The sequence below is a fragment of the Scyliorhinus canicula genome, chromosome 11, assembly GCF_902713615.1.
Source record: "Scyliorhinus canicula chromosome 11, sScyCan1.1, whole genome shotgun sequence".
NCBI lineage: Eukaryota > Metazoa > Chordata > Chondrichthyes > Carcharhiniformes > Scyliorhinidae > Scyliorhinus > Scyliorhinus canicula.
The window spans coordinates 67,689,891-67,715,492 of record NC_052156.1 but is presented as its reverse complement, the minus strand read 5'-3'; the positions used below and the strand labels follow the sequence as shown (position 1 = coordinate 67,715,492).

Genomic DNA, 25,602 nt, shown 5'->3' with positions numbered 1-25,602 from the left:
AAGGTTTTCCTCAAATCTCTCCAAAGTCTCCTACCTTGAACTTGTGTCCCCTTGTAACTGACTCTTCAACTAAGGGGAACAGCTGCTCTCTATCCGCCCTGTCCATGCCCTTCGTAATCTAGGAGGTTGGTTTTCAGGCAAACTTTAAACTGGAATGATTAAGTACTTTGGTTGTTTGATGACCTGTGGCTTATTTCACAATCTGGTTCTCAGGCTGGCTGATGATTGATGGTTCTTAAAAGGCAAAGATGGCCTCGCCTTTCTCTGCAGCTGTTATCTTGTCAGTGTTTGACTGCGATCTACCCAGGTCTCTTCTGAGCCTTGGGATAATAAAGGATCTCACTATCAGAGACCAATTTCCGTCATATAGTCAAAGGCCATTGTCCATCCAGAAATGCTTCAAGATAAAAGGCCAGTGATGAACAATTGGAGGCAGATGGTGGTCTTTCAGACTTCACCAGTGGATAATTGGTATTGTCAGCTTTCCTTTGTTGAACTGCAAAACCTGGAGACACCTGGAGATATAAGAGTCTTGGAGTTAATTGACTCTGTGTTTTGAGTAAGCTATGAACAATGAAAGGTGCAAATTCCACAGCTAACATTGGTCTTGTTCTGTCCATTCCAGGTGGAGACCCCAAACATAGTTATTCAATGCACAACTTTCTGGAAGCTTGACATTCTGCATTGAATAACCAAAGGTCACCTGACCAATTGAAACCATCCTAACAGTTCACCAGTGTCCATTATAAACAAATAAAAGATGATCCCATTAGCTTCCAGCCAAGCTCAATCCATGTGTAAAGTTATGAACATGGCATTCCTATACTCGGCATGGCAGGAGGAATATATTTATGGAGAGTTACCATTCAAAATATTTGTCTCTGGAGTGATGGAATAGTGATACAGTGACAAGTTAAGTACACAAGGATAGAGCTCATTGAAGAAATCAGATTTAATGACCTTCTTCTGGGACGGCACGGTGGCACAGTGGGCAGCATTGCTACCTCACGGCTCCGAGGATCCCAGTTCGATACTGGCTCTGGATCACTGTCCGTGTGGAGTTTGCACATTTGCACCTGTATCTGCATGAGTCTCACCCTCACAATCCAAAGATGTGCAGGGTAGGTGGATTAGCCACTCTAAATTGTCCATTAATTGGGAAAAAATTAATCACCTTCTTCTGTTTATTAGCAATAATTGGTGTATTTCAGTCATTTTTGTTTTCCTTTTAATAATTTTCTATCTTCAAATTGTTTCTCTAAATTGATGATTACTTGCTGGGTGGTATGAGTCTGCAGGAGCAACCCTAATATCCGGGTGATATTTCTTCAAACTATCATAGAATCTCTGCAGTGCAGAATGAGGCCATTCTGCACATCGAGTCTGCATGGACCCATCCCCGCAGCCTAACCTATATGACTTTTGAAACGAAGGGACAATTTAGCCATCTTTAGACTGTGGGAGGAAACTGGACCACCCGGAAGAAATCCACGCAGACACTGGGAGGACGCGCTAACTCCACACAGGCAGTCACCCAAGGCCAGAATTGAACCTAGGTCCCTGGTGCTGTGAGGCAGCAGTGCTAACCACTGTGCAACCGTGCCGCCTATCAGTTTAGTGCGTTTTCATAAAAGTGCATTTTGAATGAGTTCTTAAAATGAACATATTGTTCTATGTTATTATACGAGAAGGATCTTAAAAAAAATATAGTTTGAAAGTGTGAACTACTACATTTCATTTTGTTTTATTTGTCTGTTGAAGTTGAATAGTCTGAGTTTGTCTTTCTTTACAAGTATAGATAAAAACTGGTGAAGGTCACATACTGGGAAAAATAGCTTATAGCCAGCTTTGTTTTGAAAGTCTTAATTTTTCTCAGAAAAGGTCAATTTTAAAAGCAGCTGGTTGTGCATGCATACCACTGACCTGTTGTCCTGGTTTCTAGCTGTGTGATTGGCAGGAACCCGGGGCCAAGTCCAAAATCTAGCAGCTCTGAACCAACTTCCATTCATAATGGATGACACCAGGGATACATTTTTAACTAGAGCGCTTCTTCAGTACTTGCAGGAGAAAAAGAAAATGTCAGAAGTATAAGGCGCCAGAGGTTTTACTAGCTGAATCAAATGGGCTGCGAATCAGTCCTTTTCCTAATTTTTGTAGTCTGTATATTGGAGCACAATTAAGGAGATTGGTGCATTTAGACATTCCTTTATCAAGGATATTTCTATGGCATCAGCTCCAGTATGTGTAAAATCAGTGGTATAGTCAGGAGGGGGAGTCAACCACCAACTAAAGTTCCTCTGTTTTCTTTTAACTGAACCAAGACCTTTCAAAATAAGATGGATTGGGCAGGAACATAGTAACGAGACAATCATTTAACCCTTTGAGACTTTCTGCTGAGTCAGTTAAATTATAGCTGCTCTGCAATTTAACTCCACATCCCTATTCCTTATATTCCATTCCCACATGTGTTTCTCTCTCCACAGATGATGCCAGGCAGGCATTTCCAACATTTTATGATTTTATTTCTTTGGTAACAAAAATCTTATCAAACTCAAATTTAAAATTTACCATTAATCCAGCATCCATTGCCATTTAGACTAAGCAAGTTCCAAATCCCTGGCATCTTTTCTGTGCAGAAGTATTCTTCCTCCAGATTCTCTCCATTTATCCCACTTGTTACTCTTAATATCTTGAAAACTTTAATCAAATCATCCCTGAACCTCCTAAATGCCAGGGACCCCAACTCCAGTTTGTATACTTTGTCCTCATGTTTTAATCCTTGGAATCCAGCGAACATACTGGTAAATCTATACTGCATATCCTCAAGGTGTGGTACCAGGTTACTTGATACAAAACAGAGCATGTTATTTGTTTAGTCCAGCCAGTGTAAATTGAGTGGTTTACATTGGCTGAACTGAACTTTACACCAAGGTATTTGACCACGAGACCAGAGGTGGTCCGCTGAAACTGAGGCAAAAAAATGATTGCCCACTGATGCTGTTGAATGTGATTTCCTCTTTCCGTGTCAATATGATCGGTAAAGTCAGCTAATTTAGGGCAACATCAGAACACGTTGAGGTCCACACAGGGGTCACACAAAGTTTTCTTTTAGCACTGATGCTGTTTGGCATGTTCTTCTCTTAGCTGCTCTCATATGCCTTCAGATCATCTACAGAGGGTATCTACTTAAATGCCAGAACTAACAGAAAAACTGTTCAGCCTTGCTCACCGGAGATCCAAGAAAAAGGTGTGTCAAGTTCTTATCAGAGAGTTACTCTACTCTGACGATGCTGCATCAACAGCCCACACTGAGGATCACCAGCAGTGGCAAATGGGCAGACCCTCTCGTACCAGTAAAGGGTTTGATTTGACCGTGACTATCAGGAAGACCAATGTCATTGTCCAGGATGTTGCTACACCACCATCTTTCAGCATTGAAAATGTGGCACTGGAGCTTGTTGATAGCTTCACATACCTGGGCTACCTGTCACTTGATGCTGAAATTAATACACACATTATGAAAGTAACAGCTCTTCTGTCCAAGATGAGTTAATGAGTTAGAGAGTGTGAAACGACAGCAACCTGACTGAGAACACCAAACTGCGTCCACCAAGTCTGCATCCTCAGTGCACTCCTCTACAGTGGCAAGACCTGGAGAACATTGGCAGGATTCTCTCAGCCCAGGCTGGGCAGGAGAATCTCCGGGACGGATGCAAATCGAGCAACGACGGCCCGACGCCGGTCCGCCGCTTCTGCGGCGAGCGGAGAATCGACGCCAATGGCGCTGGCGCGGCACCGGTCGGGGGCCGTTCTACGTGCCCCCCCCCCCCACCCCAGCGATTCTCCGCCCGGGATGGGCCGAGCGGACGCGCAAAAAGTCCGAGTCCCGCCGGTGCCGTTCACACCTGGTCATACCCGGCGGGACCTCGGCGTGCATGCATCCGAGGTCGGCCTGGTGGGGGGGAGGGGTGTCCGACCCCGGGGGGGCCTCCGCTGTAGCCTGGCGATCGGGGCCTACCGATCAGCGGACCAGTCTCTCGGGCTGGGGGTCTCTTTTGTTCCGCTCCGGCCCCTGTAGCCCAACGCCATGTCGTGTCGGGGCCGGCGCGGAGAAGGGAGCCACTACGCATCCGGGCAGTGCCACCGGTCCCACTGCGCATGCGCACATTGGCGCCAGTCTCACTGCGGATGCGCAGACCTGCAGCGCCCATCTGACGCCGGCATCGGCAGCTGGAGTGGGTCACTCCAGTGCTGTGCTAGCCCCCTGTAGGGGTCAGAATCGCTGCTCCTGAGGGCGTTTACGACGGAGTCAGCACTTAGCCTCAGGATCAGAGAATCCCGCCCCATATGCTTAGCGGGAGAAAAGGTTGAACAGTTTCCACATTCACTGTCTCAGTCCTCCTGGGTTTCACGATCTGCTGGGCATCCACACCTCTGCCAAAAGCGCACCCGTAAGTGAGAAATAAAGGTGGCAGATATTGACAACGGACAGACAATTGCTGTTGGCCGTGACCTTTGAAGACTGACTGGAGAGGCATTGGAAGAGGATAGCAGAAATGAAAAGCTCAGCTGTCCAAGAGAGTTCTGCGTGTCATGTATCTTTTCAGCCCTCTACTTTCCTCTGTAGCAAATGAAGTAGAGACTGTCTTTCCAGATTGGGGCCCCTTAGTCACATCAGGCGATGCCAACACAGAGTTAACCACCCCGGTGCAAACCATCGTCATACAAGGTGTTAGGCTGCCACATGTAGCCTTGCTCCTCTGATTGCTCACCAGGATATTACAGTAGTAGCAAAGCTATTGATAAACTAGTGACACATAATCTGTAGTACCTTTTGTGCGTTAAGAGCTTTCGTCAGATGAGACTTTCTTTTGATTGGTTGAACTAGCCATTCAAATAAGGCAAAAGAGGTCATACATGAAAATTTAGTGAAACTATTATTTGAACATGAGGGCTTTTAATGTTGTTTCTTTGGTCTTGTATGTTCATTTTCAAACAGAGAATCTGTACCCACCTCTTCTCTACTATGAAGAAAATGTTATCTGTTCCAATATGTAAAATATTTAAGGAAAATGAACAGAAACATAGGAGTACTGTGCATCATTACAAAGCTGCTTTAAGACTGTTCAGTGATCTGTTGTTTTGTCATTCAAGCACCATTGGTCGACAACAACAGGACTATTGCAAATCACACCTATGCATAACCAATTGATGCTTGCAATGCACTTTTTTAGAATCTGGCAGATTTTTTATTCAGTTAATCATATATTATTATTCTTATTAAATTGCGTATAATGGTTAATCCTGTGCATTGTAATTTGGTTGCTATATGCCTCAGACACTACAAAACAATTCAAAAGTAGACATTGAAAGCATAAACCTCTCCATGAATGGGTTAAGCGCCTACCAAATGTAAAATGGCTGTGGGGCACCTAGCATTTTCATAAACAGGCTCCCAACTGGTTTCTTAGTGGTGGGTGGGGCTCAGCAACACAACATCTCATTAAATCCAGCCCAAAATCTGCCCCTCTAGAACATTTCAGATCCATTGCTTACATGTGATTATAGTAGTAATTTCCCTATTCGGAAGACAGTATAGTTTTTCTTTCAAATGCTAATTGCGCTGCAGTGCTGCTTTATGCATTTTTATTTTCACTTATTTTATTACACTTCATGCTTCTTTAAATACAAGTTCTTTCTCACATGTGAAACAAGACAATTTTATGTTTTGCACTGCATTTTAAATTTTAAAAAAAATCGATGTCCAACCAACCAGAAACAAAGCAAATGAACAGGTAAGTCAGATTACGGAAGTTGCTTCTCCAGGGATATATTTCACAGAGTAATTGATGGTTTTAATTATTGCCATATAATGGTCTAAATATCGTAGAAACATAGAACGTACAGTGCAGAAGGAGGCCACTGACCCACTTAAGCCCTCACTTCCACCCCATCCCCCTAACCCAATAACCCCTCCTAACCTTTTTTGGCACTAAAGGCAATTTAGCATGACCAATCCACCTAACCTGCACGTCTTTGTACTGTGGGAGGAAACTGGAGCACCCTGTGGAAACCCACGCAGACGCGGGGAGAACGTGCAGATTTCCCACAGACAGTGACCCACCAGGGAATTGAACCTGGGACCCTGTGAAGCAACAGTGCCAACCACTATGCTACCGTGCTGCTCCTAAATGCTTTCATTGCTAACATTCATGCATCTGAAGTTATTCTCTTCTGTTTTATATATTTATTACTATTGTAGAAATTGCACGCATTTTTGATCCTCTGTGTCTCTTTCAGTTGCTACAGAAATAGTGGTTCCACCTGCGGATTTGATGATCCAAAAGTCTGCAGTGGCACAGTTTAAATGTCATGCTGAATATGACTCCGCTTTCGAAAATGACTTTGAGTTATCATGGAAAAAGGATGGATACGAAATTTACAGTGACCAAACAGAGAATGACAGGTAATAGTTTGTAAAATGGACAAGGGGCGCTCCGCTTCAGTCATCATTATTGCTAATCCACCACCACCAAAATCATCCAGAATAAGAGCAGTCAAAATGGTAGGTAACCATTTCTTAGGTCGATAGTCTTTCAGTGTGTGATGATCATTTTTTTTTTAACATGTTTACGCAGTTTTTAGTGTTCTGCACAGGCACACATATTATTCTGCTATATCCTGTTTCTGATTTTTCATGAAATTATTGTGATCATAAATTGGACAACATGTTTTGCTGAATAAAAGCAGAGGAGAATAGCCATCTAAACTAATGCATTTTGTGCTTGAAACCTTTAATTAGCTTTAGCTTTAAAATTAGGCACACTTCTACTTCATTCCTGACTTTGTACTTTCTCTTGAAGGTCCATCTGTTCTTGTTTGGAGGCCATTTATTCTTTTCTCTTTTTCTTGCTTGCCTGACAAGCAGGGCAGCTCGTTAGCCATCTCATGAGTCTGATTGTTGGTGACTCTTTTGCAGTTTTGGTTTGCATTTGCCAAGGTGGCATGACTTAGCACTGGAACTCAGTAGAGAAGGGAACTGGCACTGTGTCTTTCTCCTGTCTTGGAATTCTGGTATTTTGTGCCACTGCATCACAATTACCTTTTCTTGTTGTTAATCATGTCATTATACTGGCATCTATGGAGATTTCCATTGGTAATTGTTCTTTCTCATATAAAGAATCATGAAAATAAAATCTACCTCAACAAGGTTGGTGTACCGTTATAATTTTGTGATCCTCTAGAATAGTAATGGATGGCGATATCATTCAAATTCTTGATGTAAGCGAGGATGATGAAGGGATGTACACCTGTGTCGCTAGAACTTCCCTGGATTCTGTTACAGCCGATGCAAAGCTTGTTGTCATTGGTGAGTATCCCTTGAGAAATAATAGTGCTGTGTTATATATGCATTTGTTAAGAACACTTATCGTAAGGCTAATAGCTGACTCTGAGTGACCTAGATATTGAGCAATGAAATCTGTCATGCATGGCGGAATGTCAGCTCTGATTACTCTCAGGTAATTTGAAATGCTACATATCAATGGTAATTTCAAATTAGCAGACCCAGTGGTGTTTGGCAAGGAAGTAAGATAAAAAGAGGTTAGAAAAACAGATGAATAATTTTCATTCTTCAAAGTTGCAAAAGCAGTTGGTAGCTCGTGTTAGCACCCTCGTGCTCTTTCGCAGTATTATACAGGACTGGGATACACCCAAATGGCTTGTTACTAATTGCTTTATTTTCTGGTCATCATACCAGCTTTAGCTTTGAGTATTCTATCCAATGATTTTTCAGCAGGATCACTGTGATTTACTTGAAGTGCCTTCTAAAGGAAATACTTAGTTAAATGTACTGGTAAATTCAAAGGGGTTCGAGGGCAAGTGTGCCATCGAAAATTCAGTTCAACAGGAATTACATCCCCCTTGATATTCTGGAGCTGACCCTGCCGGGTGTCTGCCTGCACTGGGGTGCCTATCATGGGGATAAGGCGAGGCTCTGGAAAGTCTCTGCTGATGTAAGAGTCTGCCACCTGAAACAGCTAAAGGAAGCCATTCACTAGGTTAAGAACAAAACATATCGGGCATAATTTTGGCCACGTTCAGGCACCAGCCGAGCCAAAAACGATGGCCTATTAACCGGGACTCTGTTTTCCTTTGGGCCACCGTGAGGAAAGCCCTGCCGAGGCTGCACTTAGCTTTATTTCCTGCACTGACCAGTTCAGCTCATCAGTACAGGAAGACATCGGGGCAACATTTTTAAATGCTGCCCCGATCTTTCGACTCCTCCCCCACCTTGGCCCTGGACCCCCCCCCCCAATGCCCCAACCTACATATTAGGGGATCCTCAAAACCCCCTCTCCCTACCTCATAAGGGCAGGGCACCTGCAGGCCCAATCCCCAGCATGGGCAGCCTGCCACCAGGGAAGCTTGGCACTGCCAACGTGTCATCCTGGCAGTGCCCTACCTAGCAGTGTGACCTGGGCATGGGGTGGTACTGCCAGGATACCTGTGTGGCACTGCCAGGGTTCCAGGCTGGCAGTGCCAGAGTGCCCAGGTTGCATCAGGGGTGCCAGGGTACCACCGTTTCCAGAGCTCAGCCCCCCTGCCCTCCAATCTCCGGGGAAAACTACCCTGCCAAGTTCCATTACACTTGGCCCACGTTTGTGTTGACCAGTGATAAATGGTGCCACACTAGGTCTCCAGGGCATTCAGTCCCACGCCGTTGGATGCTCTGCTGTGAACATATTTAAGTGCACACTTAAATATGCAAATCTGGATGCGACATCTCATGAGATCTTGCTAGGCATCCTGAGCATCATTAATCCCGTAAAAGGCCTCTTGCGAGATTTACTGGCCTCATTACATCACTGAGTCGTACGCCCACAGCCATAGCCTCTGCTCGATCTGATATGAATTGTCCAGTCGAACAATTGAATAGATCATCAGGTGACCAAGTGCAGTCTGTGGAATGACATTTTATTTTTGAACTGTGCTGATCATCCCAGCAGTTTTTACACTCACCAGTAGTATGCCAGCAGTACGTGTCTCCAATGCTGCTTAGGTGGTAATCAGTGAAACTAATATCTAATATCACTGTCATTTCGGGGAAATTTGTTTCTGTCCATCCTCTTTGAGCAGGCTTTTCAGGTATATGGTGGATATGGCATTACAGATCACTTCAGCACAAGACATGATACATCCCTGCAGAACTTTTAACCCTTGCCTCCTAAGTTACATTAGTCAACCCATATAACTCACAAATATCTTCAACAAGAGATAATTGTAGACTACTCACTTAGCTCAAACTTGTTTATGCCAGCATTGTATTAATACTGACAAGAAAATGAAGTCCCAGTTCCTGTACTAAATATTAAGTACTTTTTATGTTTGTCAACATCAAAATAATTGATGCCACACTTGATATGATGATTTTTTTTAAAATTTCCGATTGGTAGTGAAGCTCTTTTTTATAACCATGTACATTGACAAACCTGTATCACCACATGTAAATCTGTTGACTTTACTTACTTCCAATCATATACATGGACGACATAGCTTTGTTTTTAAGTGCATCCTGTACAAAGTTAATTCTGTCATGAAGAGATTGTTCTTCAACATTTTTCACCATCAACATGGCGACATAGCTGAAACAGTTACCAGATGGAGATTCTTGGAATTTGCAAAATGGCCTTTATTTCAAGCTATAGTATTGGCACTAGTCATCCATTGCCAGCTCCATGAACAAAGAACTGCAGAGGCAATTATATCTTCAGATGCAACTACATGTAATTAACATATACCAATCAAAAGAGTACATTTGTTTCAAAATTATCTATATTCATTCACAACTAATAATTAGGATTACATGATGTATAACACTATAGTCATCCAATTGCAATTTTGGTACATCTACTTAATTATAATATCACCAAGCACATATTTTTCTCTGATAATCTAATAGCTTCCAGACATAGGTATGATAAGGATATATATTTACCAGTGATGTATCAGCTCCATTCCCCATTGTTCCTTGTTGTAGTGAACACACATGACCTACATCTGCACAGTGTTTAATTGAATTCTTGTTTGTGAATTGTGTAAATAAAGCATTCTCTCTAATTTGATCCTTGACTGTTATCTATAGACAGTCTGGGCTAAGGCCACTCGGCTCACTCATTAGTAATTCTCTGCCTTTCAAAGTTGAGCAGATAGCATCTTGTGTGGTATTTAAGCTTTTATGCTTTTTAACCCTTTCACATAGTCTTATTTTTAAGTGCTTCCTGTACAAGTTTATTCTGTCAAGAAACAGTGAAAGGGGTAAAGCATGTAAAGATTGTGCTTTAACACTTTCACCATTAACATGGCGACAAAATTGGAACAATTAAGCCATCGGTTCTAATAAGAAAACAGAAAAGAAAAATATTACTTTAAAAATATAAACTATCTAACAAATGTCCAAATAAGTGCAATATTTTTGTGCCAGAAATCAATTATACAACCACCATTCAAACAATCCCATGTCCAGAGACTTTGGCGGATAGGACCATTTAATTGACCGTGCTTTACGCCAGGTATGCATCTATATCTTCTGTAGTCTGTCTGACCTTAACATCATTGGTTATTTGAGTGTGGGGAAAAGGTTGAGGGATTGGAAGCAGATGGGACAGCCTGAAGGGGAAGAGAGAGACGAGGTAGGGACACGGAGCGACTAAAGAGAGAAGAGGGGCGGAACCAAAGAACTGGATTTGGTGGCAGCAATTGAAAAAACATTAACTCATAGAAGCATAGAGCCATGAAACAACCAATTCATCAGTGGATCAGAGTGAGGAAGGAGCAAAATACTGTTTGGTGAGAGCAGAGGTGATTTTGTTTAAACGCAACAGCCAGTATTAAGAACAACTGTAATATTTAAGAAGCACCTTATCACATCTGCAGGAAGCCTCATGGACAATTGATTATTTAGCGAAGTCACTTTTCATTCACAAATGTGGCAGTTAGTTATGTACGAGAGAAAATTGCTTATTCTCCAAGTCATACGCAAAAATGTCACAAATTGAGCTATATTGACACAGTGAAACGCAGATTGGGGAATTGGCCCTGTAACAGGTCTGGTCTGTACAACTAACTTACTCACCAAAAACAGACATTGAGCTTTTCAGGAAGCTATGCACAATTGCTTTTTTTCCTGAAGTTTACATTGGTTCAAATTGTGGTATTGTTTTACACTTTGTTTTTTTTTTGTCATTTGAGGGGAGCATACATAAATACGGTGAATTATGTCTCCATTTTAAAGAGATTTGACTGTGAAAATATTGCTGAATAAAATAAGATAGAACATGGACAATTTTCAAACCCCACAAAGCGATTTAGATTGGTTACAATATTATGCAAATTATTTGTACAGAACTAGATTTAGTGTGAGAAGTGGACAATTCACTCTATCAACAAGCATTGTAAATATTTGATGATATTCATCTGGTTAGTAACCTAACATAAGTGTGGAGTACAATTCAGTTTGTAGTTGGCTTGGATATGCTGTCTCCCACAGAAAGACAACCTTAATATTCACCACCCACGCTCAAAGATGAATAATAGACATGTGGTGAAGCACAGTGAGTTCCCACCACCCATGGCACCAACAACATGGAACTGTTCGACAGAAAAGCTAGGAGAACACAGGAAAACAAAGGATGAGTAACACATCGCTTTTTTAAAAAATCAACGTTTATACCTTTATCCGCAAAAAGATGGTTGATAACTCACACTGAAAGTAATGCTCCAAAGCAATTCTTAATCAGTCAGAACTCATAAAATGCCATGTGATTCTTTTTCTGTGTGTCTGCTGAAGATGTCTCATTGGTAATAGTGCTGTTTTTGTACAGCTTTACTTGGACGAAAGGTCCATGATTCATGAGTATGAGAGGTGTAAGTGACTGATGTTCCTCTTCTGCATGAGTGAAAGGAGACCTACAGTGTAACTGTCATACGGTGAAGTATTATCTGGCAGCTGACTTTCGAAGGTGGCCTTTCAATTAATTCTGGAGTGTTTTACTATCTGTCAACCATTTTTATTATTGTTTTTATTTCTGCCTGGCTGAAATTATCACTCCACTGAGCAGTGAAATTATAAATTGCTGTTCAATCCTCCAGAAAAATATCGAATAATAGTGGGTTGGAGAGTGTAAAGCTGTAAAGGCAGCCTTTGAACTTCATTTGAACTCTAGTTTGTGTTGTAGTTCAAAAACTCACTGTAGGACGCCAGATAAAATAGCATGTGTTAACAAGCCTGCACATTGAGGGTCTCCAATAATAACATGAACTACAGGGGTGAATCTCAAGTGGTTTATTGATGTCATCTGAACACTGAGGTGAATTATTTTCTTTTGACCTGTTCTGTCCTATGGTTTGTCACAAGGTTTTTTTTCTGCAGACCCTTTAATGTTGCTATCTGCCATGCTGAACCATGTGGTCATCAGATTGCATCCACATTCACAATAAATGGTTCAAACTAATGTTCGTCTGCACCAAAAAGATTTGAACCACAATGATTTTAAGGGCGCGATTCTTCGAAAAATGTTCTAGGTGTGTTTGCGAGCGGAAACTGCCGCGAACTTCCCGGCACTCGGCCCGGCGAGACCGTCATCGCAATAAAACTAATTGGTCCACTTAAGGAAGCCCCACAGGCTTCATGCTGCAAATGAAGGCTCGGCAGCGATTTGCCGGGAACATGCCTGCTAGCTTCCCTCTAACAAGGTAGACCAGCACATCAACTGCTCTTGCACAGCTAACCCCACTCAGCTCACAGCCATGGCGCCGAGACGACGGGCCCCACAATTCGGGAATACAGACATGGGAAGGCTTCTAGATGTGGTCGAGGCCAGGAGAGATGTCCTGTTCCCCCAAAGGTCCCAGACAGTCAGCCACAGGGCAGCCAGTGCAGCCTGGGAGGAAGTTGCAGCGACCATGAGCTCGCGTCAGTAGGAGGACCAGCACCAGTGCTGCAAGAAGGTCACTGCCTTCCAGCAGTGGACATTTGCTAGATCCCAGGACCCAGCTGGATCCCAGCCAGATGCTGAGGCTCTGGGGCAGGATTACCCGGAGTTGATGCAGATGCTCAGGTGCAGCCGTGACATTCAGAGAGGGATGGCAGCGACACTCCAGCAGCTCCATTGCCGACTGGAGGAGTCCCAGAGGCTATGGGCACAGGAGATGGCGTCGGCAATGGGTGGCACCTAGGCCCACACTGCTAGGGGGGTGGCCGCAGAGAAGAACATGGTGCATAATGTCCGCAGCATGAGTGGAGGTGTCCGAGGCATGGCGCATTCGGTGCTGGACATAGCTAAGGACCTCAGTAGACCATTGGACTCGCTGGGGGATGTAATCTAGTACCAGGCAGACCTTGATGAGGCGTTGCAGGACATGTTTCAGTCTCAGGTGGGAATATCCAAGGCACTGCGGAGTTTGTCCCAGTCGCAGGTGGGCATTGCTCCTTGGAGGTGGCCACAAGTTCGTCATCCTCATCCTCCACCTCCAGCATGTCGCGCCGTTACTTCACCAGGTTGTGGAGGACACAGCCAACCACGACAAAGCGGATGGACCTCCGGGAGGTGTACTGCAGAGCACCATCGGAGCCGTCGAGGCATTGAACCCACATTATCCGCAGTCCGATGCACCGCTCAATGACAGCCTGGGTTGCCTCATGGGTCTCATTGTATCGGGTTTCCACATTGCCCTCTGTACTGCGGTAATTAGCCAGGTCCGAAGCGGATACGTCATGGGCGGAATTCTCTGCTCCCCACGTGGCCTCCCGACATTTTTTACGCCCCCCTGGCGCCCCCAGCGATTCTCCCCCCCCCCCCCCCCCCGGGTTCGGAAAAATCGCCGTTTTTCACGGCGAATGGCGATTCTCCGAGCCCGATGGGTCGAGCGGCCGGCCCTTCACGCCCGTTTCACCACGGTAGCAACCACACCTGGTCGCTGCATTCGTGAAACGGGCACCAGATGCCCGTTTGGGGCATCTAGAGGCCCGATTTTGACGGGAGCACCGCGACTGTGCTCCGGAGGGGACAGGCCCGCGATCGGTGCCCACCGATCGTTGGGCCAGCGTCCAAAACAGACGCACTCTTTCCCCTCCGCCGCCCGGCAAGATCAAGCCGTCACGTCTAGCCGGGCGGTTGAGGAAAAAGATGGCCACCGCACATGCGCGGGTACGTGCCGTCTGCGCGATGAAGTCATCTGCGAATGCGCGGGTTGGAACCGGCAACCCGCGGATGCGCGGATGACTTCACATTCTCGGCGTGACGAGGTCGCGGCCGGGAAAGAAGGAGGCCCGCTCCTAGCCGCCCGGGTGGGGGTGAATTAGGTGCGGGGAGCGGGCCCCGAGGCCGTCGTGAACTCGCCCGAGGTTCACGACGGCCTTCATAAATTCGGCCCCCTGCAGAGGATTCCGCCTCTTATCCGCAAAGGGGTGGTCCTTGAAGAGGCCAAGTATGTCTGACTGCTCTGGGATGTAGCTGTCATGCACACACCCTGGGAAGCATGCACACTCGTGCACATGATCCTAATGTGGTGGTCGCACATGAGCTGGATATTCAGGGAGTGGAACCCCTTCCTGTTCATGTAGGGCACTCTTTTATGGCCTGGTACGTGCCAGGTGACATGTGTGCAGTCTATCAGCCCCTGTACCTGGGGCATCAAGGTGATGGCAGAGAAATCTGCTGCCCCGGCATCTTGTTGGGCTTGGTCCATGTCAAAGTTTATATAATTTTGTGCCCGGGCAAACATGGCATTCGTGACCTGTCTGATTCACCTGTGTGCTGTAGCCTGAGAGATGCCACACAGGTCCCCGCTCGAGCCCTGAAATGATCCCGAGGCATAAGAGTTCAGGGCTACGGTGACCTTGTCGGCCACAGAGAGTGGGTGTCCTCCTCCTCCAGGTTGTGCCAAGTCCGCAAGGACATGGCACAGGTGTCACACCGTCTCCTTGTGAGGTGGAGCCTCCTGCAGCACCCGCTGTCCGTCATTTGCTCTAAACACCATCGGCGCTTGTGCACCCTTGGCAATTGCGGGCCTCACCTTCTGGGTCCCTCCCTGGCCTGATGGGTGGCCAGATCCTCAGGGTGTGGGGAGAGATCCGGCACAAGAGCCACCTCCTCGAGCCTCCTGCTGACGTGCCGCCGTCTCTAGTGCCTGGCCTCCCGACCTGCCAGCTGCACCACTAGGGCAAGTACCGTGGGGTCCAAAATATGATCCATACTGTTCAATATCTCTGAGGAATTGGGAGAGGGTGTTAGACTGACAAATAGTGATGCCTTCCACCCTCAGCACCCTCCATTCACCCATTGATTTTCCCCTCTTCCCCTCAGATGGAATGCCTTGCAAATGCACATCCAGCCAGAGCGGCGGCCTCCACTCACTCGACCCTAGACCCTGTACCCCTGACACCTGCACATAACATTACCCGGATCGGACATTCTCTCCCCCCCCCCCGCATTGCACTCACCCACCCTCTGTCTGTGGACATGTCCTCGGAGCTGGGGTTCAGCCCGTGGGTGTTCGGATGTTGACTGCTGTCTCTGTGGTGTTGCCTCCCGCAGTATACAGACAAAGTGTCCAGGACTCATTGTCTGATTTGAATGCTAGGCAATAACCCATACATGCTACATGGCCCACCCACCCATGAGATTCCACTTGGGATATGTGAAGTGCTCACTAAATTGCGATTGCCAATTCCCTATCAGCAATAGCCTTCAGCTGCATAGCCAGAGGCCTCCTTGTCGGTGGGGATAATGGGTGGTCGGTGGGGCAGACAGATAGGGACAAGTGTTGCCCCCGGACCCCCAATAGGGACTACCCCAGACGAAGGTGCCCCCCCACCAACCCCGAGCAAAGGGGCAGCAAGACCAGTGCCCCCGGGCTCATTGCCTGTGGCGAAGATAATGATAATCTTTATTAGTATCACAAGTAGGCTTACATTAAAACTGCAATAAAGATACCGTGAAAAAACCATTGTTGCCACACTACAGCGCCTGTTAGGGTACACTGAGGGAGAATTCAGAATGTCCAATTCACCTAACAGGCATGTCTTTTGGGACTTGTGAGGGGAAACCGGAGCACCTGGAGGAAACCCACGCAAACACAGGGAGAACGTGCAGACTCCACACAGACAGTGACCCAAACCGGATTGAATCCGGTTCCCTGGTGCTGCGAAGCAACAGCGCTAACCATTGTGCTACCGTGACCTTGCCGCCCACATGGCTACTCACCTCCCAGGCTCCCACAGCAGCCCTTCCGCCAGGTTCTCATTTTTAAAAAGGAGTATTAATAAACGCCAATGTGACCACTTGCTGGGGGAGTCGCTGGATCACAAAAGCCCATTTGATATGGGGAGACTCCCATTAATTGTACGGAAATAGGGCTTAAGTGGTGATTATTGGTTTCTCACCATGTTGCAGCGGGATCCCAATTTCACCTATGGGAGCAATGGGGAGACTGGAGGGTCCCGGGGTCGAAGTCACCGCTGGATATTAGTCTGACACCCTCTCCCTATTCCTTACAGATATTAAATGATATGGACGATATCTTCGACCCCACGGATGTTGCCCTATTATCGCTGCTGGCAGTCCAAGCGGCGACACAGCGGAGAAGGCAACAACAGCAGTGTCAACTGAGGTTCGAGGCGGTGGCCCACATACCGCACCCTGCCCCACACCCTGCGGACAAGGCCGCCCATCAGGCCAGGGAGAGACCCAGAGGGGGAGGCCTGCGATGACCCAAGGTGCACAGGCATTGCTGGTTTTTCAAACAAATGACGGACAGTGCATGCCGCAGGATGCTCCATCTCAAGAAGGGGACAGTGTGGCACCTTTGCCATGTCTTTGCGTACTTGGCACCACGTGGAGGTGGAGGATACCCGCACTCCGAGGCTGTAAAGGCCACCGCAGCCCTGAATGAATATGCCTTAGGATCATTCCAGGTCTCAAGCAGGCACTTGTGTGGCATCTCACAACTTGGTGTCAGGACGAGGCTGCTGAATCTCGTGAGAGCCCTGTCATGAGATTTGCGGCGATTGAACCATCTCACAAGATTTAACAGTGTTGTGATTTGGATCTCCCTCTCTCTCAGCGAGATCCAGGTGTACATATTTAAATGAGGCTCATTTAAATATCCGGACGCCCGGTTCACCCAGGCCCAGGATTAACCGGTCGTGTCTGGGAGACCCCGCCAGGGTGCTTTTTATTACTAGTCCACACAAACATCGACCAGTTGTAATAGCACCTGGGGAGGGGGGGCGGTGGTCACCCAAGGGGGGGGGGGGTCACCCAAGCCATTGGAGACCCCCGAGATTGTTGGGGACAGGGCAGGGTGGCACACTGGCACTTCCTTTGGCACCTGGGCACCTTGGTGCTGCCAGCCTGGCACTCTGGCAGTTCCACCCTGGCAATGCCAAGGTGCCCAGGTTCCAGGTTGACCATTTCAGAGATCAAGCCTGGGGGGCCTTGCCCTTAAGAGATGGGGTGAGGAGGGGCTCGAGGACCCCGGAAAAGGTAAGTTGGGTGAAGAATGGCGGGTCGGAGGCAGCAGTGAGGGGAGTTCAAAAGATTGGGGCTTCCTTTACAAATTGGGCCCCGATCTGTGAGTAGTCTTCCTCCACTGTAGATCTGGGCTCGACAGTGCAGGAAATGACTGAGAGTACAGCCTCAAAGGGGAGTTCCTTTGAAAGTGCCCTTGAATAACGGAGTCTTTCTTGGCACTGCAGGCTTTAACTCAAGTCCGCTGAATTGAGCTATATAAACCAGATCGTCATACTGCTCTGGATTACTGGCTTTGCTGATTACTGCTCAGCATTAGTTGAATGTGTTCAGCATTGAGTTTGCTAAGTCTCCACGTTTGTTATTAGGCTCATTCATGGGCACTTCAATAGCATTCCTGGAGTATGGAAAATTGTTCATTTTTTCTCTATGTCCTTTTGTTAGCAAATATTAAACTGGCATTGGACTGGCTATTTACATGTCTTGTCCAAATTATTATGTATTTTTTGAGCTGCCCCTTCTGTTTTGGCAGAATCTTCAAGCACATAACCACTTTGCATTGCACTTTTGAATCTTAATAATTTTGTGAATAAAAAGCAAGAATGACCTCAGTGCCAAGTTTGAGCCTGGCAACCCTACCCATGCATTTTGAAATAATTTATTTAAACAAGTATTCGTTTTCTGTGTTTGAAGCAATTTCTGATTATGGCCCAGAATCTAATCTATTTCAACACCATGATCGTGCTCTGAAAAGGATAGTAATTAGTATGTCAGTGGAAGGATAAGGAAGCATCTTAGCACTCATGGTAAGAGGTTGCCTGTGTATTCTGTTGTGTGAAATGAAAGACGAGTGAAGCAAGAAGTCACTTACTGCATCGCACTAGCAAAGAGCATAGTAATTCAATTTCATAATAACACAAAATGGCATGAGTTATTCCATTGTACAATACCATAAAATAAAAAAAAGTCACTGCAGTTCACATCACACGAAGTATAAGTCACTTCATTATGAAACGAAAGATAGAAACATTTTCGACTTTGCCATTTACAGCGCACTTAGATGATTCTGATCAATCTGAATTTTTGCAGAAGTAAACTATTTAGATTAAATGATGAACAAATATTTGACTGGTTCCTATTTCAACCATGCATTAGTCATCAGAATAGCACAAAATAGGAGCACTAGGTCAGACAAAGGCACCCAGGAGTTAGGGAATGAGGAAATGTATAAGGGCGGTCAGTTGACTTGTGTTTGGAATATGAAATGTTTTAAGGACATGAGAACATAATAACTAGGAGCGAGAATAGGCCATCTGGCCCCTAGAGCCTGCTCCGCCATTCAATAAGATCATGGCTGATCTTTTGTGGACTCAGCTCCACTTACCCACCCACTCACCATAACCCTTAATTCCTTTACTGTTCAAAAATCTATCTTTGCCTTAAATAGATTCAACGAGGTAGCCTCAACTTTCACTGGGCAGGAAATTCCACAAATTCGCAACCCTTTGGATGAAGAAGTTCCTCCTCAACTCAATCCAAAATTTGTATGGTTTTGGTAGTCTTTAGTTCAGCACTGTGGTCAAGACAATGCTGTGATAATCTGTAACAGGGGCACAGTAAGGTTTGTGGCTGTGGTGCAATGGGAATCTGGGGTTGTATTCATAACAACTAGAGTCAAATGCATGCTCACAACGGCTTGACTGGAATGCAGATCTGCGACTTACCCCCTCCATTCCTCCTTGTCCTCTCTATCATCCACCCTCCATTCTCCTCCTCCTCATACTGAGAATCTTGTCAGAGCTGTGGTGACAAGGCTGTAACCTCATGATGGTCAAGTTGTGGAGGAAGGAGCAAGTCACTGAGAATCAGGACAGATGCTCCATCGAGATTGGTCATGGCAACAGAAACTTGGCTTCTGCACCCATTGGTCTGCTCACTGAGATTTCTTGTGGCTCTCAATGTAGGCATTTTGACCACATGCTGATTGGGCTACGGAGTGGAGTCCTGAGTCAGGTGAAGAGCAGACAGTCACCAGCCACCCTAATGGTTTGACCTGATGACTAAAAGATACAGGAAACAATGGACTGGCACAAAATGAAATCATCAGGACTGCTGCCAGAGTAGTGGGAATTCATCTGTCATCAGCATTTTCTAATTTTCTCTCAGATCTTCAGTATCCAGTGTTGTGCTTTTATCTATTTATTAAATGTATTTTATTCCGAACTTATATGAAAGGTGACAAAACATAAAAGATTCGGGGAGCAAACTCCCCAGGACGCAACTATACAATTTGTACAAATTTTTCCCTTTTCCACCCTCCCCTCCCCACTCCCCACCATGCTGAACAGTTCCTCAAACACAGCCATGAACATCCCCCTCCTTGCCTCAAAGCTCTCTGCTGAACCCCTTAATTCGTACTTGACCTTTTCCAGGCGAAGAAAGTCATACAAGTCCCCACAGCCAGGCCGCCAACCCCGACGGCATTGCCAACCGCCATTCCAACAGAATTCTTCACCGGGCAATCAGAAAGGTGAATTCCACAACATCTGTCTTCCTCCCCTCCATTAGCTCCGGCTTCTCCGATATCCCGAATATCGCCACCAAAGGGTACGGCTCAACCTCCTCCCTCTATCCTTACTAGCGCTGCGAACGCTTCCGCCCAGAATCTCTCCAACGTTCTGCAGCTCCAGAACACGTGTGCTTGATTCACTGCTCCTTGCCCACATTTCTCGCACTCATCTACCAATCCCTGAAAGAAGCCACTCGTTCTTGCCCGAGTCATATGTACCCTGTGCACCATCTTAAACTGCATAAGGCCCACATTGCGTACAAGGAAGTCGCATTTACCCTTCATAGCGCCTCACTCCATACTCCCCAGTTTATGTCCCACCCCAGCTGCCCTCCCACCTCTCTTTAATCCTCACCACCTCCCTGCTCTCCCAGCCACCCATTTATGTCTCCGATCCTGCCCTTCAACATACGGAAGCAGCAGTCGCTCCAACACGGTATAGCTTGGCAACTTGGGGAACTCTTTCCAAATCTTCCATGCGAAGTCGCTCTCCTTCAGTTCCTCTATACTGGCAAGCCCCTCTTCCAGGTCCAAATCTCTCACCTTAACCAGCCCCACTTCTCTTACTTCCTATATATACCATCTATCCACCCCGGCTCGAAACCAACATTTTTGCACAGCGGTGCCAGAACTGACATCCCTTCTGTCCTGAAATGCCTCCTCAGCTGGTTCCAGACCTTCACTGTGGACTACACCACTGGGCTCTCACCATATTTCCTCAGTGCCATTGAAATGAAAAATGAAAATCGCTTATTGTCACAAGTAGGCTTCAAATTAAGTTACTGTGAAAAGCCCCTAGTCACCACATTCTGGCTCCTGTTCGGGGAGGCTGGTACGGGAATTGAACCGCACTGCTGGCCTGCCTTGGTATGCTTTAAAAGCCAGCTCTTTAGCCCTGTGCTAAACCATCAGGGGCTGGTTTAGCACACTCGGCTAAATCGCTGGCTTTTAAAGCAGACCAAGCAGGCCAGCAGCACGGTTCAATTCCCGTACCAGCCTCCCCGGACAGGCGCCGGAATGTGGCGACTAGGGGCTTTTCACAGTAACTTCATTGAAGCCTACTTGTGACAATAAGCAATTTTAATTTCATTTTCAACCAGCCCCGAGCATTGACAATGCTGCCGCCACCATAGACATCAAGCTCGACCCCTTACAGAATTCTTCCTCCATCCTACGCTATTTTGCCCCCTCTCTTTCCCACCACCGCCTCACCTTCTCCACGTTCGCTGCCCAGTAATAGAGTAGGAGGTTCGGCAACGCCAACTGCCTCTGACTCTATAACAGGGTCCTCTTAAGCCTTGGCACCTTCCCTGCCCATACAATGTCTGAGATAATCGTATCCAGTTTTGGAAAGAAAGCCTTCGGTACAAAGATCGGGAGTGTCTAGAATATAATCAGGAACCTCGATAGAATGTTCATCTCCACCACTTGGACCCTCCCTGCCAGAGTTAGGTGCAATGTGTCCCACCTCTTCAGATCCTCCCTAACTTCCTCCACCAGCTTTGTTAGATTCCATTTATGTAGCATTGTCCATTCCCTCGCCACCTGAATCCCCAGGTATCTAAATCTTCCTCTGGCCACTTTGATTGGCAACCCTCCTAGATTGGCTCGCCGACCCAACTTGTTCAGCGGGAACACTTCACCTTTCCCTACATTTAGCTTATATCCCGAGAACGCCCCAAACTTCCTCAGCAGGTACATTATTCTCTCCATGCTCTCCATACAGTAATAGATCGTCCGTGTATAGCGACACCCAGTGCTCCCTTCGTCCCCTCGTAATCCCTTTTTTTCAAATTTAGGGTGTCCAATGATTTTTTTCCAGTTAAGGGGCAATTTAGCATGGACAATTCACCAAACCTGCACATCTTTGGGTCGTGGAGATGAAACCCATGCAGACACGAGGAGAATGTGCAAACTCCACATGGACAGTGACCCAGGGCCAGGATTCGAACCCGGGTCCTCAACGCCATAGGCAAAAGTGCTAACTGCTATGCTGCCTTACCCTTGTAATCCCTTACCACTCTGTCGATCCCCTAGGAGCCATTGCCAGAGGCTCTATCACTAGTGCAAACAACAGCAGCGTCAGCGGGAATCCCTGCTTTGTTCCCCTGTGCAGTTCAAAGTTTTATAAGCCCACATCATTAGTCTGCACACTCGCCTTTGGTGCCACGTATAACAGGCACATCAATGCCACAAACTTCAGCCCAAACCCGAACCTTCTAAGAATCTCAAACAGGTAGTGCCACTCCACCCGGTCAAATGCCTTCTCCGCCTCCATGGACACCACTACTTCCAGTACCTGAGCTCTTGACGGGGTCATGACCTCATTGAACAGCCTCCTTGTATTACTAGAAATCTGCCTGCCCTTTACGAAACCTGTCTAGTCCTCTGCAACCACCCTCCGGGGCACATCCTTCTCTCCTTCTGCCACCAACTTAGCCAGCGCTTTCACATCCGTATTTCACAACGATATGAGCCAATACGACCCACATTCCAATGGGTCTTTCCCCTCCTTTGGTATTAATGTGATCATTGCCTGTGTCATTGCCTCAGGCAGTTCCCCCTTCTCCAATGCCTCATTGAACACCCCTACGAGATGAGGTCCATCGCAAACTCCTTGTAGAATGCCGCCAGGTAACCATTGGGCCCCGAGGCCTTCCACGACTTCAGACCATTTATACTGTCCAAACCTCCCTCAGCCCCAAGGGATCCTCTGGCGCCTGCCTCTTCTCTTTCTCCAACTGTGGAAGTTCCAGTTTGTCTAAAAATCATACCACATCTCCCCCCTTTACCCCCCTACACCGGCCCCTGGGTCTACCCAGTGGAACTCCTTATAATAATCCCTAAACGCCTCGCTTATCATCCCTGGCTCCGACACCACACCCTCCTGCCCCAGTCCGTATCTTCAATATTTCCCTGGACGCGGCCCCTTCATAGCTGATGTGTTAACATTTGACTCGCCTTCTCCCCGTATTTGTACTGCGCCCACCTTGCCCTACACAGTTGTCTTACCACTCCCCCGTCTTCAACCTGTCAAATTGCCCCAGCAACATTTTCCTCCTTGCCAATCCCTCCTTGATGGACACCCTCAAGTACTTCCTATCTGTCTCAACGATCTTGTTCATTAGCCATTCATATTCCTCATTCCTTACCCTATCCGCATGTGCCTTGAACGAGATAATCTCCCCCCCCCCCCCCCTCCCCGGACCACCGCTTTTAGTGCTTCCCAAAATGTGGCCGCCGATACCTCCCCGTTTTGGCTCAATTCTACATAATCTTACATAGATAGAACATAGAATTTACAGTGCAGAAGGAGGCCATTTGGCCCATCGAGTCAGCACCGGCTCTTGGAAAGAGCACCCTACCCCCTACCCAAGGTCAACACCTCCACCCTATCCCCATAACTCTGTAACCCCACCCAACACTAAGGGAAATTTGGACACTAAGAGCAATTTATCATGGCCAATCCACCTAACCTGCACATCTTTGGACTGTGGGAGGAAACCGGAGCACCTGAAGGAAACCCACGCACACACGGAGAGGATGTGCAGACTCCGCACAGACAGTGACCCAAGCCGGAATCGAACCTGGGACCCTGGAGCTATCCACAATGCTACCGTGCTGCCCTCGTTAATCACACCCACAGTTTATCGCAAAACCCTCTATTTTCCAATTACCCCAAATTAAGCCGAATCTCCAGTCAATGGGGCTCATGGTCATGGATTACTATCCCCGCGTACTCTGTCCCCTCCTGTTGCACGTTTTACTTGAGTGTATTACGCGTTTTATTGGAGTGTATTAACAAGCCTCCGTTTAAAGGCCGTGTGCTTAACACTACTACAGCTCTGTGTATGTAATTCTGCTCGGAGTCGCCAGGTGCCGTATTTAGACACCTCACAAGTATATCAAGGTCAGGTTCAAAGTAATAAATCTGTACACCGATTAGTAAGTTCAAACGATTGATATTTATTATAACCAATAAAATAAATACACATGCATACGCTAAAGAGACTAAGTTACTTCTAAACTAAACGACTAAAATACTTATCTAAAACAGGAACAGGCAAGGTCAGGGAGCGAGGCCTTCGTCCCGTTCTTGGTCTGCAACTCTCAAAGTGTTAAGGTCGTCAGGGTCTAGCAAGTCTGGCTCACGTAGCGATCGTTGTGGTGAAACTTACAGTTCGATGGCTGGTGGCTCAACGGCTGGTGATGGAACTGGAGTCGGGATGCGATGTATCAGCAAGCGATGAAGACAGCAGAGAGCCGGAGCCAAGACAACAGACCGGACCATGTGCGGGGTCTACTTTTATAGGTCCCCCCAAAGTCCGTGCCTCTTCGGGGCGGTCTCTTCCTGCTGTATATCGATTGGGTCTTCTCCCAATCAATATTTTCCAAACCCCCCAATCTGAGGGTCGCTTCTCGATGGGTGGGGCGGTCTCTATGGTGCTTTGTGATGGATACTTATGGTGCCGTTTCGTCTGGGCGTCCACTCAAAGTATCCATTCAAACCTAAATGTTTCTATTGTGTGGGCCTAGATCTGGATCACCTCATTACTATGAAAATCGTTGTTGCCATTTACACCTTTAGCTGAGATTCTGCACCTGGCCATAAACTGGTTTCTGTACGTGCAGAATGCTAATTAGCCTTCTGCAAACTGCTTGTCCTTGCTAAGACTGTTTTCTCCCTGCAGCCTTAGCAGTTCTCCATTTTGTAGCCCAGTGTCCATCTTAGGTGGCTACACTCCACCCCTACCAACAATTCCTGCTCACAAAAAGTTGATTATTGAATACACCCTATAAACATGTGAGAGAGAGGAATACTCCCTTCCCCCGGGTTCTTGAAGCTCCACGGGTCCAACATACCCATCCTCTCCATAAACCCACCCAGCTCCTTTGCCATTTGTATTCTACCCATTGACCTGGGGCTCGATCTACCTACCCACGGCTCTGGGACACAATTAAAATCTCCTCTCATAATCAACTTGTGCGTGCAAAACCACTCATAAAACCTACATCGTCCCAATTCGATGTATATACATTCACCAGTACCCCCGGCGTCCCCTCCTATACCCCACTCATCACATATCTCCCACCCGGGTCCCTCACAGCCTTTGCACTCACAAACCTCATTTTCTTGCTGATCAAAATGGTCACCCCCACAACTTTGAATCAAACTCAAACTCCGAGTAGAAAATGTGCCCCACCCATCCCTTTCTTTGCCTAACCTGGTCCTTCAGGTGGAGATCCATCATCTGCAGAAAGACCACCTCCGCTTTTAACCCCTTAAGTGTGCAAAGATCCAACATCTTTTCACCAGCCCATTGAGCCCTCGCACGTTCCATGTTATCAGCCATACCAGGGGCTTATGCCTCCACTCCCCTCTACCATCCGCCATCCTCCCCTTTTGGCTCTACCCCTGTTAATTTCACCCTGTACGTGGCCCATCTAAGATGGCCCCTTTCTCTGCCCCGAACCATGTTTTTCCTCCAACCTCACCACCTC

The 25,602-nt window shown here is 46.7% G+C and overlaps 1 protein-coding gene across 11 annotated transcripts in view; it reads left to right on the top strand.

Moving 5' to 3' along the window:
* chl1b (cell adhesion molecule L1-like b) overlaps window positions 1-25,602 on the top strand; it is a 1,165,941-nt gene that overhangs the window by 735,784 nt on the left and 404,555 nt on the right. For all 11 annotated transcript variants that reach the window (XM_038810694.1, XM_038810698.1, XM_038810699.1 and 8 more), the window contains 2 exons: window positions 6,301-6,466; window positions 7,245-7,369. In XM_038810694.1, the coding sequence (XP_038666622.1) occupies window positions 6,301-6,466; window positions 7,245-7,369 (291 nt within the window). The remainder of the gene's footprint in view (window positions 1-6,300; window positions 6,467-7,244; window positions 7,370-25,602) is intronic.